This window comes from Sciurus vulgaris (genome assembly GCF_902686455.1).
Source record: "Sciurus vulgaris genome assembly, chromosome: 4".
In the NCBI taxonomy this organism is placed as follows: Eukaryota; Metazoa; Chordata; class Mammalia; order Rodentia; family Sciuridae; genus Sciurus; species Sciurus vulgaris.
This window is the reverse complement of record NC_136464.1, coordinates 12,596,662-12,613,496: the sequence shown is the minus strand read 5'-3', so window position 1 is coordinate 12,613,496 and position 16,835 is coordinate 12,596,662. Positions and strand designations below refer to the sequence as shown.

Genomic DNA, 16,835 nt, shown 5'->3' with positions numbered 1-16,835 from the left:
AAAATCAAGAATCAATAAATGGGATGGAATCAAACTAAAAAGCTTCTTCACAGCAAAGGAAACAATCAGTAACGTGAAGACAGAGTCTATAGAATGGGAGAAAATCTTTACCACATGCACCTTAGATAAAGCATTAATCTCTAGGATAAAAAACAAATAACCCAATCAATAAATGGGCTAAGGAACCAAACAGACACTTCACAGAAGAAATATAATCAATTGACAAATATATGGAAAAATGTTCAATATAAATCAAAACTACACTGAGATTTCATCTCACCCTAGTCTGAATGGCAATTATCAAAAATACAAGCAACAATATAAGTTGGCAAGGATGTGGGGAAAAAGGTACACTCATACATTACTGTTAGGACTTCAAATTGGTACAACAACTCTAGAAAGCAGTAGGGAGATTCCTCAGAAAACTTGGAATAAAATCACCATTTGACTCAGTTATCCCACTCCTAGGTTTATACCCAAAGGATTTAAAATCAGCATACTACAGTGATGCAGTCACATCAATGTTTACAACAGCTCAATGCAAAATAGCTAAGCTATGGAACCAACCTGTGTCTTTCAACAGATAAATGAATAAAGAAATTGTGGTATATATACACAATGGAATATTACTCAGTCTTAAAGAAGAATGAAATTATGGCATTTGCCAGTAAACTGATGGAACTGGAGAATATCATGCTATGTGAAATAAGCCAATCCCAAAGAACCAAAGGCAGAATGTTTTCTCTGATATGCGGATGCTAATTCACAATAAGGTAAAGGGAAGGGAGGGATATGGAAGAACAGAAAGAAGTACTCTGGATTACACAGAGGGGAGTAAAAGAAGGGCAGGGGGTATGGGGACAGAAATGATAGAACAAATAGAACATTAGTACCCTATGTGTACATATGATTACATGACCTGTGTAACTCTACAATACATACAACCAGAAGTTATACTCCATTTATGTATGATGTGTCAAATGTACTATCATATAAAACTACTAAAAAAAAAAAAATGGTCTAACACATGCTTCTTGTAAGAAAATCTTATTCTAACAATGATTTCCCTAGTGTATCTTTAAACAACCACATATTCAGTTAATATTATCTTACAGATTTCTCCCTCCTTATGTAACAACAGAAGTCCTAAGAACATCTCTCCCATCAGTATATTGCTTTATTATTCCAGTCAACTGAGAGAAAATTTGTTCCTGTGTAGCCTTGTTGAAATGATACTTAAGAAACAAAACTGTAATCTGAGGCATTATTACCCTATATACATATATAACTGTACGACCAGTGGGATTCCACATCATGTACAACCAGAAGAATGAGAAATTATACTCCATCTATGTATGATGTACTATCAAAGTGCATTCTACTGTCATGAATAACTAATTAGAACATCAACAACAAAATTAACATCCAAAAAAAAAAAACACTGGAGAAGCAGTCCAGTGAGGTCATTACCAATGTCCATCATTAAGTGAAGCCTATTCCTTCTCAAAAACCCACCTAAGGGCCTGGGAGGTCAACAACCTTTCTCACTTGATCTCAGCAGCAACTGGAGCGCCTCATCAATGGCCCTTCATAATCTCTGACCCTAGCTAGGCCACACGGCTCGAATGCCCTCTTCCCACTTTTGTCTATTCTCCAGCTTTTCTGCAGAAGTCTTCTGGACACCTGGACTCACGGTTTGGCACTCGTCCTTGTTAGGAAACTTTAACCCTACGCACCTCAGAGTCAGGGGCAGTGCCACTCCAGCTGTGGTCTGGGAGCAGAGCCAATCCATGAATTGTTTTGGTCCAAGCAAAGCTAAGGAACTTGTGCCAGAATGCAAGATCAACCTCATGACAACACAGTTCTATCTGCATGACTTAGATTTTTCTCAGTCTCATCTTTGGCAATGCTATGCATCCTAATCTGTGGTCACATTTACCATTTTATTAATGTTCTCGTGCCTCTGATGTGCTTCCCTATGAACATTCTTACTCATTCTTTCAGGCTTACATCAAATGTTACCTTATCTATGGCCCTATGTAATTTCTCAGTCTGCCACCCTCTCCGCTGCCCCACACCAGGCTGCACATCACTCTGTTGTCACTGACCCTCCTGTCTCCCTTCAGCACTTACTGATCTGACATGCTATCTTCCTCTCTTGGGCTCTATGCTCAGTAAGGGCAGACTCTTTGTGTCACTGGTGTGCTGTGTCCCCAAATCCATTCAGTTCCTCCCACATAAGAGGTACTCACTCACTCATTGAGAGAATATTCACAGTGAAGTACCAACTTTTCCATCCATACTGCAGGACCCACCCATACTGGGAACATTCATTACATATCCACTGCTTTGAAATCGCCCCAAGGGAATTCCACAACAGTAACATTGAGGTGATAATGCCCCCATGATTAAAAAAGGGTGGGTGACACATGTTATGACATTTGTTTACTCAAAATCTATCTAGTTACTAAAATATATATTCCTGGAGGGCATGTGAAATATGCCCATCTTGGGCTCCAGGAGTTTAGTTTACCTGCATCTAAAACTTCATATTTAATATTTAACTTACAATGGAAATAAAGTCATTTAAAAAATGTTGACAGCCTCCCCTTCCTGTGCAAAATATTAATTATCTCCTCAAATGCTACTGAGATAGATGAAACAAAACATCAGTATCAAATTCAATTGTCCTTGCATCACAAATTCTAGGTAGTCTGACACCTCAACTCAGAGCCCATCCATCATTCAGTCAACCCAGACTTGCTCCAATCTTTTAATTCGGCAACCTGCTCAGGAATCCATTCGTTAACCTGCCTTGCTCGTTCCCTTCCAATTATCTAGGCTTCCTGAGATTAAAGACCAGATGTTGCATCCCTTATACCAGAACCTAGAAGGACCACAGACAAGTGAGGGAAGAGGAATCCACTCAATTTCTGCGACTAACACCCAAGAATAAACCAGCAGTCTGCTGAGTTATTTTCAACTTGTTAATGTCCCTTTGTTTACCATGGAGCTTCAGCTTAAAATTTAATGACACAAAGGAGAGAAAGCAAAAACACTCCCCCTTTTTAGAAACTCATATCAACTACTAAATCTCGAGGTATAATTTTCACTTAAAAATTAGTTAAATTTACAAATCGATCTTTTCACTATCAAAAGTTTTCTATTCACCCAGTCATTCAGAATAGCAAAATGTGGTCACAGTTCTGAGTAGATGAGGTACTTATAAGCCTCAGTTCCTCAAAGATAATTAAAGGACTGGCTTGAATGACTAACACTTTCTCCAAGAATAAAATCCTAGGTTTCTACTGCATTTCCAACTTTGGTTTTAGTTCAAGTTTTTTGTTCTGCTTTGTTTTCCTTAATATCCATGAACTTTTGCTAGGTAAAACTGTTTCTTCCTTTCTTCTTCCCTTCTTTCTGGTAATTTACTAAAGTAAAATATAATTGCTCCTTAAAAATGTTATAGTTCTCTGTAGACACCCAAGCTTTCTGTTTCTGTAAGAACACAGTAACATTCCAAATACATTCAAAATGCTTATATTAATAAAAAAAAAATTCTTCTATAAAACATTCCCATCTCCTTAAGACCCTAAGTTCACAGCAGTTTAAAAAGAGCATAGGTCGGGAGATGAGATCTGGGCTCAGAAATCAGCTCCTACACCTATGAACTAAACAATCCTGGGTGAGTTTCTAACCTCTGTGAGGTGCAGGTACTTCGAATACCTGAAATGAGAATAAAACCACACTCTCTGCAATGTTATGGTCAGGATCAAAGAAGCTACATGTAAAATATCTAGTCACATTTTCAGAATATAATGATCACTCATTCAAAACAGTAAGTTGCTCCTATATCTAAATATCCAGATATCACAATGCAAAGAGAAAGCTTCTCTTTCTATGACTATAGACCTTGTCATAGTTCTTCAAGGGCTCACATCCAGAGACCCAAGAATTCAATTCTGAGTCAGTAAAGAGTCCCATGAAATAAGATTTCAGTATTAAAGTTTTTTTAAAAGTCTTAAATTGAACCCAAGAGCAGCCTTTATTTGACTTGTTCAGGACATCTTCCACACCAGAGAAGGGGCGAGAAGCAGAGCACCGGTGAGCGTGGTGATGCCTCTGGTGTGCTTCTAACTTGCCTTATGGCTAGAATGAAAATTCAGGTCAAGATATGTATCAGCACAAACAGATTAACTGAGGAATGGCAATTTGTCCACAGGTGGAAGATTCACGTAAGGGCAGTACCTCACAGGTTCCCACGAGGCGATAACTAACCTCTAATTAGTAAAGTTTTGTTGCAGATGTCAAGAATATGGCTACACATGTAAGAAATTTATGGGTACCAGGTTTAAACTGTAGACCAATTGCCCAAATATGTATTTGCAGAATATCTTTTACTGTGTGATTAAAGGTTTTTAGGTCAAACTGTATCACAATATATTTATATGAAAATTGTACTACTATTTATTTTGATACTTCACTGAGCTTCTGAAGCATAACAACAAATTAATTATCTACTAAAGTTTGCTTTACTATAACTGGACTCATCTATCTAGGAGAAAATGAGATGATTTCTCCATTGATTTCTCCATAAACAAGAGGGGCAAACAACCTTTATATATAAACATACAGCACACATTTACAAATTATATTTATGATTTTGTTGCCTTTATGTATAAAATTATACATAAAGTTGAATCAAGAAAGCAAAAACTAAGTTCAGCAGTTAAAGAAAAATCTAGATTTAGGACCAAATGACTGGGGTTTAAACTCTCATTTCACTTCTTACCTGCTCTGTTTGTTTTGTAGGCAAATCACACTGGTTTCAGTTCCTTCATTTCTATTGTGAGAAAAATATTGGCCCTGCCTACCTGCCCCACAGGGATCACATAGGGATCAAGAGAGAACGCTTTGTTACTGATACCAGGGGAGCTTCCAGGTAACCCCACAACACACCCCACAGCTCCGCCTTCCTGCTCCCTCCTGCCCAAGGGAAGGCAGCCAAGGCTTCTATCTGATCTATGCTCTGCAGTTGCACATAAGACCTGGGTGGAAAAGGTATTTCTTTTTTACCAGTTTGAAAGAGCTCCACCATACAACAGCAGTTTCCGCTCATGAACACCTTTTAAAAACCATCAGACATTTTACAATTACTGTACAAATTATTAAAGTACTTTTGGCTTTCATGTCAAAAAGTATCCACAGACTATCGGAACTCCTTCAATAATGACTGCTGACTAATCAAATTGATTTAACTAAAGAACACTTGAGACATTTATAATGAAATTGACGAGTGAAGTTATTCTACAGAAATTCCCACAGATTGAAAATAATTATGTTATCATTACAGAATTATTAGCAAGTCTCAGAACTTCTGCCAGAAACACAATTATGGCTGTATTTAATACAAAGACTATTTTGAAACAGCTTTGGATATTAGGAAGATTGCAATTTAAAAAATACAAGCCTCCTTCCACTGACCGGCAAGCAGGTGATAGGAGTGCTATAAATACACCTCTAGGCTGAGCAACAGTTTCAGATTGGCAGTATTCCAAAAACTAAACACTGTGGGACAGACACAAGATTAAGAAATTTGTTTTGCTTTACCATTACTGAGGGTTGAGTGAATACAAAATTAAAAGGCTCTCTGAGATATCATAACAGATCAGCCTCTGCTCCAGAGAAATAAAATAATAGACTGAAAATCCATGCTGGTTCATCCATGCTGCATCAGGCTGCATCAGGTTTTGATGATCCTCACGAGAATTCATGAGCAGCAGCTACTATCTGCTGAACTTACATTTACTCATAGCTTTTATCTTGGTGCCTCCGATGTGGACATTCTTTAAAGTTTATTTACTCTGTTGGATTCACAGCAGAGACTTTAGCACCACAGCAAAGGGGGCGACGTGTAAAACCACAATCCCAAATCAAAGTACGAGCATGGACTTACTGGCATGCAATTACACTGAACTCCCAAGAGAACATGAAATAATTTGGCTTCACTAAATCCTTCCTTCCCTTTTGTGTTTGCATTTATTTGTAGAATATGAAGTGCTGGCAAAATCCTGGGCAGCATCAGTTTTCTTGTTTAGAAAATTGTCATAACTTTCTTAGCCAGCTGCCACACAGAGGAATGTCTGCATTAACAAAACCCAGATTTATAAAATAGATCAATGGGTAATTACAACAGGATTTACAGCAATTTCCCTTAAACAGAAGATCTCACTTTTAAAATGGTATTTGACTTATTAATTTTCTTCTAGAACATAGCTAGTGCATAATGTGAAATAGAACACCAGTTCCTGAGTTATTTAAAAGATTTTTGTATAAAGAATTCTAGAATTCTGTACTAAAGTAACTTCACATAAATTACAAATTCCAGACAATGAATAAGAGCTAATATAACTAGCCAGGCTTAAGATGGAGCAATTTCATATGTAATCTCTAAAATAGATTATAAAAAATATTCTCTAAATTTCTATTTTTTAGGATGCCTGAAAAGTTCATTTTGTGGCTTCAACCTCACTAAAACAATTTAGATAATCTAATCAGTAGTTGTGAGGAAACATAACAAGCATTCTAATTGCAAATCACCGTATTCATAAGTAAAACTTCGAAAACAAATGCCTAGTAGAACCAATTTAACCATTTATTTCTTAATGAACAATCCAATCAGCAGCTGGACTCCCCAAATCTGCCACAGATGGCACTTAGACCAGAGTGCTCAGTACCACTCTCCTCCCTTGTATTTTAAAATAGATCTGTTACAATCGAGAACATCCCCCTTCACAAAGCCCTTCTCCAAGTCCACCAGAATCTCAAGGGTCAGGAGCATGGCAAGGACACAGGCAAACAGTCACCATCCATTCTAGAGTGAACCTAGGGAACTGAGAATGGGTCATGAAACCTGAGTTTTACTTTCAACCCTACCAGTTATCTTTCTTTGTTAGAAATTTTAGCATGTTTGCATCATGCTTAAAGGAGATTGCTCAATAGAAATAATTAGCTGCAGCAGAAAGCAATCTTGGTTCCACTTACCCAGTGTTCTAGGGACTATTTTTGGAAAGTAATTCTTTGCAAAGTTGAAATAAAAAATTCACATGTAAAATTCTGTTGTGACAGTTGCTTGATGTATGTACCCTCAGTGACAAAACCGCCCAATGATGGATTTAAAACCAGAGGATTTGTCACAAGAAATACCAACTGATCAAAAAATGGCACACAGATGCCTACACAGCAATGACTCATGTAAGAGGCACTGATCTACACTATACACAGGAGACATTACACCTGGGCTTCAGCCAGCTCCCTATCATTCTGCACCGCCAACACCCTGCTATGTGAATATGTGAGTTACTCTTCCATTCAAACCTTTACCAAGTTCTACAGACTGAAACTCAAAACATGTACCTCAACCTCAGGCTCTTTTCCAAGCCTCCTATCACATTTTATTAAGTGCTTACTCTGTTCCTGTATCCCAGTTAACACCTATGACCCAAACTGAATTCTGAATAGGCTCCAGTGTAAATCTTTTCCCCTCCCAAACTTTCTCATCTTCATAACTGGCATTATTGTGCCCACCACTGCATAAAGCAAAACCTTGGTTTCCTCTTCCTCCTATTCTTCAGCACCTTACAAGCCATGCAGAGTCAAATACTGTCAATTCTACTACTACACTATGCCTCAGATCCACCCACTTTTCTCCATCCTCAGCAGCACCATTCTTGTTCAATTCACCATCATCTCATGCCTAGAAATTTCTTAATTATTCTGTTCTCATCTTACTTTTGTTGCCTCACAATTGATTTCTCCAGTAAGAGCTGGGGCAATCTTTTTAAACTAAAATTATATCAAGTCACTCTTCTGACGTAAAACCCTTTAAAGAGGCTCAACTGCACTGTGAGTTAAATCCACTTCATGACTATGTCCTCTGAAGTCCTACTCCAGTCCCTGTCCATCCGTCTTTCCAATCTTAACTTAGGTCACTGTGCTCCATGAAGATGACAGTTCAGCCAGGCTGGCTTTCTTACAGTTACTTAAAGGTGCTTGATGACCCTTCCCCATAACTTTACCTACATTGTTGCCTCTGAATGATCATTCTTTGGTCATTTCATATTCAGGTCTCACTGAAATGGCATCTTCTAAGAAAAGCTTTTCCTCACCTCTCAAGCCAAAGTAAAGCCCTATTTTAATTTTTGTTGCGATAATCTGTTCTTTTCCTTCTTAACACTTAAAAAAAAAAATGTCTCTCTATATCTTTTTGGTACCCAATAAGCATATTCACTTTTGGATGAACTAATGGACAAGTACCTTAGGCAAGGCTAATCAAAAATATATTCTACTAGTTAACATAAGATACTAAAAGATCTTACCTTGTCAACCCTTTTCTTTTTAACAGGCGGTTCAAATCTATCATTGGCTCCAAAGTACTGAGTAAGCTCCTTCCATTGGGTTTCATTTAAAGGCTGTTCACTGCAAAAAGACAAAAAATTATTTTATTCATTTTTATTTTTACTATTTTTAATTGGTTACTACAATTACTAGTTTTTATGTTTCATCAAGATCAGAGATTAACAGTTGAGCTATTGGACAAGTTCTACAAATACTGCCTAGAATAGACAACTATTTTAAATTCTACCTACCTATAAGATTCTTTTTCATTCTTCAATTTATCTGAAAAGAATTCACAAAGCATCAATATTTAAATATTTGGCTTATTATTTTAAAATCATATTTTCAAAAAATTATTTAACCCAATTAGTCACAATTTAACACTAGCACTATAGACAATGTGAATGTAAAACAAAAAGTAAAACAGAAAAACCTTTTCTGGAGCGTTTTCTCTTTTTTCCTCTGAATCGTGAAGCTGAGGTTTTCTGTTCAGAATGTTTTTTATGCAATTCTTGAAATTTCTATGTGAAAGTAAAAATAAGGAGAAAAAAAAAAACACTGAGAAACAAAGATATTCTGAAGAAAAACATGCATTTAAAAACCGAAAGTGTTAAGTAATAAAAATATTTAGATTCTGGAATTTATAAGGTTGAAAATGGAGTTCTTGAGATACACTATTCCCTGAAGATAGAACCTGAGTTTTGAAGTTCATCTGTTTTGATAAAAGCTGTTATAGTTGAGACTGAAACAATAACTCATAGATAGATAAAATGAAGTTAGAAACTCATCATATACCACACATCAGACAAAACAGTTAATTCCTTCCACTTTTTATGAAAAACAAAGTAAAAATGAAAAGCATCTAAGTGGCTGATGACTCAAAGGACAGTGAAAGCATTCAAAGCCCACCATCCCTATCCACTCATCATAAGAACACACACACTGACCAGGCAGAGAAACTAAGCACGCACATGCACACACAGGTTTTCATGTGAGCATGTTAGGAAAAAACCTACATTCCACAAATTTAAAGGAATTCCAGAAGGGCATTCTTCATATGCATCTGCATTGGCCTCTGTTTCTGTTTTTGGTCCATCTGCTGGGAAACTTGAGATTTCTGTGTCTCTATTAGCCCCATCCTCCTTATCTTCCTGTAAGTCAAGTTCAGACTTCTCCAGTGTGGCTTCATCTTCAGAATTTGATTCAACATCACTTTCATTCAGGCCAGGAGGCAGCAGTCCACTCCACATCTTTTCTTCTAGAAGAAAAAAATGAATGTAGACATACAAAGTAGCCATGGAAACAATTTCAAAATCATTTTAAAAGATGTCCCTGAAGCCTGGGAAGTCTATCAATGGTTACAGAACAGTCTGTCTAAACTTGTTTAAATATAAAATGTGATGCATCCTCCACATTAAAATAGCTAAAACCTTCACTTCAGTAAGTTAAAGAAACATTTAAAAGTAGTTTAAACTAGTTTGTTACAACATACATCTAAAGGAAATAAGACCTCGATTTGCTAATATATGGATAATTTTATCCTGAAAAATAAAATTCAGGAAAGAATTGCTCAAGAATGTGAAACGTCTAATGATATATTCTATAGGAAATTTAAGAATTCAAGTATTATATTCCAAGCTATGCCAAGTAGAGTAAAATGAAGATGGAAGTTTCACCCATGTCTGAATGTAGAAAACTTTTAGGGGACTTAACTGTTAAAGAGCAGGGAAAGAATTACTTAAAGGGTAATTTTAAATTGACTAAGCAGTGTGAAGAAGGTATAATAGTAAAAAGAATACCCTAGTTTTCTATTTTATACCATTTGCTAAACTGACACTAAATGAAATATAATTCTAACAGCTTAACAAAGCATACAGCTTTTTTGAGTAACAATACTATATTTGGAAAACTAAAATTAAAGTTCAGGATAATTAGCATTAATTGTCTACTAAATTGGTAGAATCACTGGTAGAGAGAACATAGGCCATTGGTAGAATCATTAAGTTTAATAAACATTTCTAAAAAAATCAGAGTTGTAATCATTTGCTAAAATTATGATAATTGAGTACATTTTCATCATTGGTTTCTATGACACTATTTTTATAAATACGTACTGAGACAAAACCAATTCATTCAAAATAAGTCTAAAATAGAAAAACTGGTTATACTGTTTATAATTTATTACATATCAAAAGAAATAAAACAGAAGGACAGAAATCTGCTTTGCTGAGTTTTCAGTCAATTGTGACTAACCTAGCAAGATAATCAACTATACTCTGAAAAAAAGACATCAGGAGATTTGGCATTAATCTCAATAATTTTCTTTTAAGGACCTCTTCTTGGGTCCAAAGAATCAGATCCTATTTTTTTGTGGGTTTAGTCCAGCCTCATCAGTTGCTGGTTTTCTGAAATATCCTCACTTTTTAAGAGGAAGGACTCTGCTGTCTTAAGTGCTCCAACTGGAATACCAACTTCACCACCCACAAGTGGTATAAGGAAATCATTTACCATCTCTGACAATCAGTTTCTTTATCTGTAACAGGGATAATTATACTGCTGATAAGGTTATTCTGAGGATTAAATGAGATAAGCCACTCAACACAGTATTTGGGAAGTTCTAGGGGCTCAATAGTTCCCTTTTTTTTTGGAGGTGGTACTGGGATTGAACCCAGGGTCTTGTGCATGCTAGGAAAACACTCTACCAAATGAGCTATATCCCCAGCCCTTATTAAGTCCCTTTTGATATTATTATCTCTGAGGCTATGTGTTGCATTTTTATCATTTCTGTAAGTGGCAGGATTCAGAGTAAACTATAGTTTTGAAGTTTCTAATATTTGTGGTGCATTCACTTAGCAACTAATGCAAATTTTTTATTTCCCTGACTTCCACAGTGTGACATAAAGTTTTTATTAAAAAATTTTGGCATTTGTTTTTTTGAATGAAGCAACAAAACAAGAGAAAAACTGGAAGACCACAGAGCTCAAGTTTCAAGTCTCCTCATTTGCACAGGTCCCTCCGAAGCACTGAACTAACTTTTCTATTCAGAATGTGCATTCCTTTCTTTTTTTTAAAGCAGGTCCATAAAACCTGTATCTCTTAACCTGGCCTGTGGATGTTAAAGGCTGCAACTGAGTACTCTTGAGCTACTTCAGTTACACAAAGGATATCGTGAAAATATGGCAAAATTGGAAAATGGCTATTATATCATTAATAAAAATATTTCTACTGTTCTGAGGAGAAAGGGGAGGAGAGTAATAATAAGCTCCAGCAGACTTTGCCCCTGGTATAAAATAGACCATCTAAGAACAATCACAAATTTCAGATTTAGATTTCTTAGCGTAAGTGCAGCCTATGTTAGAAAGCATCATTTCTCTTCTAGTCCACAGCATCTTTTACATGCTCATCTTGTGCCAGGTACTCAAGACCTTGAAAACGTAGTATGTAAAACAAGCCAGGATTCCTAAACCCATAGAGCAACATGTCTATACAGACGGCAAGTTTCTATTGATCAGCAGCCAAGTGTCACTCAGCTTGGACCTTAAATGGTATGTGCCCCCCCCAAGGAATAGTGGCAAGGTCTCCCAGGGAACCACTGTGGTAGCATCTCCTCAGGGAAGCAGTCCATGCTCTGGGCACCACTGGAGAGTAGCTTCAAGTTGCCCTAGGAGGGCAGGCTTTTCCTCAACAGACTTCAAACACTTATCCATTTTTTTATTGCTTTTTGGATTTTCTCGAAATGACCTCTAGGTCCCTTTGATATGCCACTAAGAACTGTCTTCACTTATACTTACCTGACATGATCAGAGTGTATCTAGAGAAAATTTTAAAAACTCTCAAAAATGCAATCTACCTCCAAATCCATAAAATAAGGAAAAATTCAAACAAGGTATGTTTTTTAACAGAGTTCTTTAAACTCTTTAAAGTCACACACCATTTTCCTGTGACTTTAAAAAAAAAAAAAAAAAAAAAAGGAAGTATGAGGGAGACTCAGGGAGCCACTGACAAACAAAACTGCTGCCCCTCACTGAGGCCTGTAAAATGGAGCTGCCTGTGTGAGAAGCAGCTCAACTATGAACCAGCCAGTATGAAGTGGCTGCTCAGTGACTTCTACCGCAGCTCATGTTTGAAAACACCGTCTTCCTATTCAGAGCACACACGTCAGGGGTGCATTTTCTAACTGGCCTCCTATTATTCCCTTGTTCACTGCAGTGTCTCTTACCCATGCCTTTCAAAGTATATTTATTTTAAAGCACACAATTCCAAATTTCACTTTAACTGAGAAAATTTACTCAGCCATTCTCAAGAGATAGAGGACTAGACATTTAATTTTTTTCATGTACATTATAGCCAGGTCCATGTAATAGCCAACACATTCATTCATAAGCTTTTAGTTTTTAGCCTAAAACCCATATAATTTTTAATTTAATCATTTTAGTCCCAAGGTAACTGTAAAAGATTCAGAATCTCCTTTTTTCTCAAATGAGTTTGAATATCATCTTCTTCAACATTTCACACCTCTGAAGTTAAGATTTATGCCATCCACAATTAACCTATAAAACATTCTATGTGTACCATGCCAAATACATCTTACTCTTGGGCTGACACAATTTACTATGAATTGATAATATTTCTGTACTGTTCTAGTTTGAGTAGCTGAGTTTTCTTTTGCCCCTGAGAACCAACCACAGATATTATTTAGTACACCTGGGCAGAAAACAATGTATCAAGAATAGGCAGAGTTTAGTGGTTCCTAATCTATGGTCTTTACCAAGTTTTATCATGATGGTAACAGGGGTCACTAAGTCATTTTCAATATTTTAAAAAACCCAAGACTTTATTTCCCCTCCCACTGAGACAATGTAATCCACCTTGAGGTAAAGAAACTTAAAACTCAGTGAGTCCATGGTCACCAGAAAAGCTGATTGATAGCTACTGACCTGAATCTTATCAGAAAAACAATGAATGAGAATAGTTCTATATACATAATCTTTCCAAATAGAAAACCCAAAGAGATATCAAAACATAATAAGAAGGGGTTCCAGACTGTGCAAAGATTGAGAACTCCTGGTTATGGGGGCAAAAACACTGTCTAAAAGTCAGATAATTATTTCGAGGCCTGAGCAGGTCACTATATTTGTCTGGGTCTCCATCCTCAAGTTTTAAAATGAAGGTTTGATCCGATGATCTCTGAGATGTCTGGCAGCTCTAAAATGTTTCCCTATGATCTTAATATTATAAGTGCCACAAATGCCCAGAGCCCACCACACTCACTTCTTCTTGGTATAATACTCATTCTCAACCAGTCATATCCAATCCTGATTAAAACCCAGATGATATGGTTTCTATCCTCCAACTGGCCACCCAGCCAAGATTACCAGCTTTCAGAGAGACTGCACCTCAGGTTGCTAAGAAAGGAAACCCCAGTTAAAACAGAAAACAAAACACCAAGAGGCATACAAGCAATGTGGCTGGTGCTGGTTTATTATAAATCTGCACAACTGTTCCACTAGGAACTACTATCCAGATCCTTTTTATAGATGAGGAAACTCACTTCCCTAATGCATTGTGATCCACTTATTTTACAAATTGATCAACCCTATGGCTTTAAATTATGAACTTTCAGACAGAAAGTTCAGAGTTGAGTGGGGTAATATATTCTTAGAGGAAAAGATTTGAGAGTAGGTATGAAGAATGAATTCTACCTTGTCCAAATTTGGTTAGAAGAATTTTTTTCTGTGATTTTTATATACAAAAAACTATGTAAGATGTTATACTAAACCACAATACATGAAAGTCACACTCAGATGTGAATTCAAATGAATTATTAAAATCATCATAAAAATTAATAATATTCAAATTAATATTTCCTGGAAAACCAGGCAGCTGCTTAAAATCAAAACCCAAAGACATAACCTGAACAGTTCAATGAATGTTTCCTGTCTCCAATATTCCAGAATTTAAATTCCATTCTCATCAAATAAAGCTTTTATACTATTTTGTATCCAACTGGAAATAATCAGAAATCTAAATCATGTCTAAATTTAATCATACTTGTGCAATGGCCATGAACCATCATTCATCCATTAATCTGAAAGACTTTGTTAAGTAACTACACAATCAGTTACTGTGTTTTGGAATTAATTGCCTAATTAAAATATTTGCGTGCAGGTAACAACGTAAATGTCCTATATACTTTTCTGAAATGTGTTCCCTTTTCTCAAAAAGTTACATAAAGTGCAACTGCATCACAGGCCTGAGTTCAGATTTAAGTCGACAATCCGCTTATCCGGAAAAACTATTAACAGGGTTTTGCAAGTGTGCGTGCGTTAATGAACGAGGGTGTGTGTTCAGTCGGGGCCTGGAAGACACTTCCCCAGACCTTTGACCTCGCATGGGAAGATTCTCAGCGGACCAGTCACATTTCGAGGCTCATTTTAAGTCGACGCCGCGGCGAGAATACTTACGGTGCCGGAGACTGCAGGCGGCGGCTCGGCCGGCTGCACGGCGCCCAGCTCCGCCGGCTCCCGGGCGGCGAGCCTCGGCCGGGTCCCCAGGCGGCAGAACCCCCTCCGGGCACGGGACCGACCGCCGCGGGCTCCGGCGCTCAGGTCCACCCTCGGTGTTCGCACGACCTGGCGCTGTTCTCGGGGTACCGCAAGGTAAACGGGAGCCTGCCCGCTCCGGAAGCCCCGCGCCCCTTCTCACTTTGGCCGGGCTGCGACCGAGAAACCCTCTGCTTCTCACAGGCGGCGGAAGGCGCCGCGACGGCCGCGCCGGGGCTCCCGCGGGCCTGTTCCCGGCGCCCCGGCTACGGAACCGTGAGGCCGCGCAGCCTGGCTCCTCCGCTGCCCTCCCGCGGCCCCCTCGGACCCTCCGCCGCAGCGCCGGAGCCAGTCGGGAAGCAGCCCCGCGATGAGCCCTACTCACCGGTCAGGAAGCGGCTGCCCGGCGTCCATCTTAAGACCCCGCCAACATCGCGCCTTCTCATTGGCTCCGGCGTCTCAGCCAATGGGCCGCGGCCGTTCTGGCCCCGAGGTCGCCATGGCAACAGCCGCGCTTGGCTTCCCTCCGCGCTGGGCCTGGAAGAGGCAGTTGGCGTCCTCTTCCCCGCCCCCTCCTTTTTCTCACCGTTTTTCTTTCTTTCGAATGTTCTTTAAGGCTTTGTTCTTCCTCCATTGCTTGCCTTACGCTGATGCCTCTGGGTGAGGAAAGAGCCGACTTCGACCTTGAACCAAGTTCGCTCCTGGAGACAGAATGGCCCCAGATGCTCCCTGCTTTCTGGGAACCTTTTCCTTCATCCGTCCTCGCCCCTTCCCTCTCTCCTTTCCTTCCTCCTTTCCTCCCCTCCTTCTGCACGTCTTGATTAGTGGGCGCGGTGCCCGGCTCCCCGCCACTCTGGCCAGCGGAAAACCGTCCCATCTGGCGCTGCTGGGGCCCGAGCGGCGCCCTCGCGGCCAGAAGTTGGCCAAGTCCTTTTTGTGCGGAGCACTATTAGGCCCTGAAGAGGGTCAGGGGAGCACAGAAAAGGAGGGAAAGCGAACGAGCAAAAGGCACTGTCGAAATGAGAGGGGCAACGTGAGTGCCGGGGGAGCAGGGCTGTTGTAGAAACGCTTCTGCTTTTCGAAATCGTGTTCTGTGGTAGTGTTAAGAATACCTTCCCAGTTCCTAGTGTGTGACGACTGTAGAATAAAATACACATAGAGCCTTCAGCCAGTTAAAAGGAAAAAAAAAAAAAAAAAAAAAAACTTTAGACAAATTGAATTCAGCAGTTTATTTTAGCAAATAATTGATTCTTGAGTGGGATAGCCCCTGGACAAATACAGGTTTGGAGAGCTTCACCTCTGGACAGGCAGTCGTTATAGATTAAAAATAAAGAAGGAGGAGAAGGAGGTGGAGGTGATGCAGAGAAACAGCTTGATTGGTTATAGCTGAGTATTTGCCTTATATATGGACGGGGTCTGATCAGTTGACAGACTAATTGAAGCTCAGAGGCTGTGATTCAAAGAAACTCAGCAACTTTACACAAAATCATACTCAAAGTTCTGTTGCAGTTGAATCTATATAGTTATTCAAATGAAGGAGTCCACGTTAGTCCAAATTTAATTAAAAAAACACATTACTTGGCTCAGTTAAATTTAGTCTTAGCTATTAGTTGTTAATATTATCAACAATACCTTTTTTAAAGCATTCTAAAGATGCATAAAAATTTTGCGTTGCACTCAGTAATATATCTCAAGTTAGCGTAAAGAGATAGTTTAAAGTAAGATAGTTAAAGTAAGAGGTACTATTACTTTTAGTATGATTTGGGGGTTATAGAAAACTATTACTTAAGCTTGGCCTATCTTTTGGAAGATACTGGAGGTCAGATGGGATACTGAATAGTTAAATACTACGTTTCTGTGACGGAGGTCCATTCTCTTGCTCATATTCCCTAACTC

At 38.6% G+C, this 16,835-nt stretch overlaps 1 protein-coding gene across 3 annotated transcripts in view; it reads right to left on the bottom strand.

Moving 5' to 3' along the window:
- The window catches only part of FAM204A (family with sequence similarity 204 member A), a 32,637-nt gene extending 16,880 nt beyond the window's left edge, over positions 1-15,757 (bottom strand). Inside the window, exons 1-5 of one of the 3 annotated variants that reach the window (XM_079137507.1) lie at positions 15,325-15,757; positions 9,414-9,655; positions 8,831-8,918; positions 8,649-8,679; positions 8,379-8,478 (exon numbers count right to left, since the gene is read on the bottom strand). In XM_079137507.1, the coding sequence (XP_078993633.1) occupies positions 8,379-8,478; positions 8,649-8,679; positions 8,831-8,918; positions 9,414-9,655; positions 15,325-15,385 (522 nt within the window). In that variant the 5' untranslated portion in view covers positions 15,386-15,757. The other 2 variants (XM_079137508.1, XM_079137509.1) reach the window with 2 other exon arrangements.
- Positions 15,758-16,835: the final 1,078 nt, after the last annotated feature.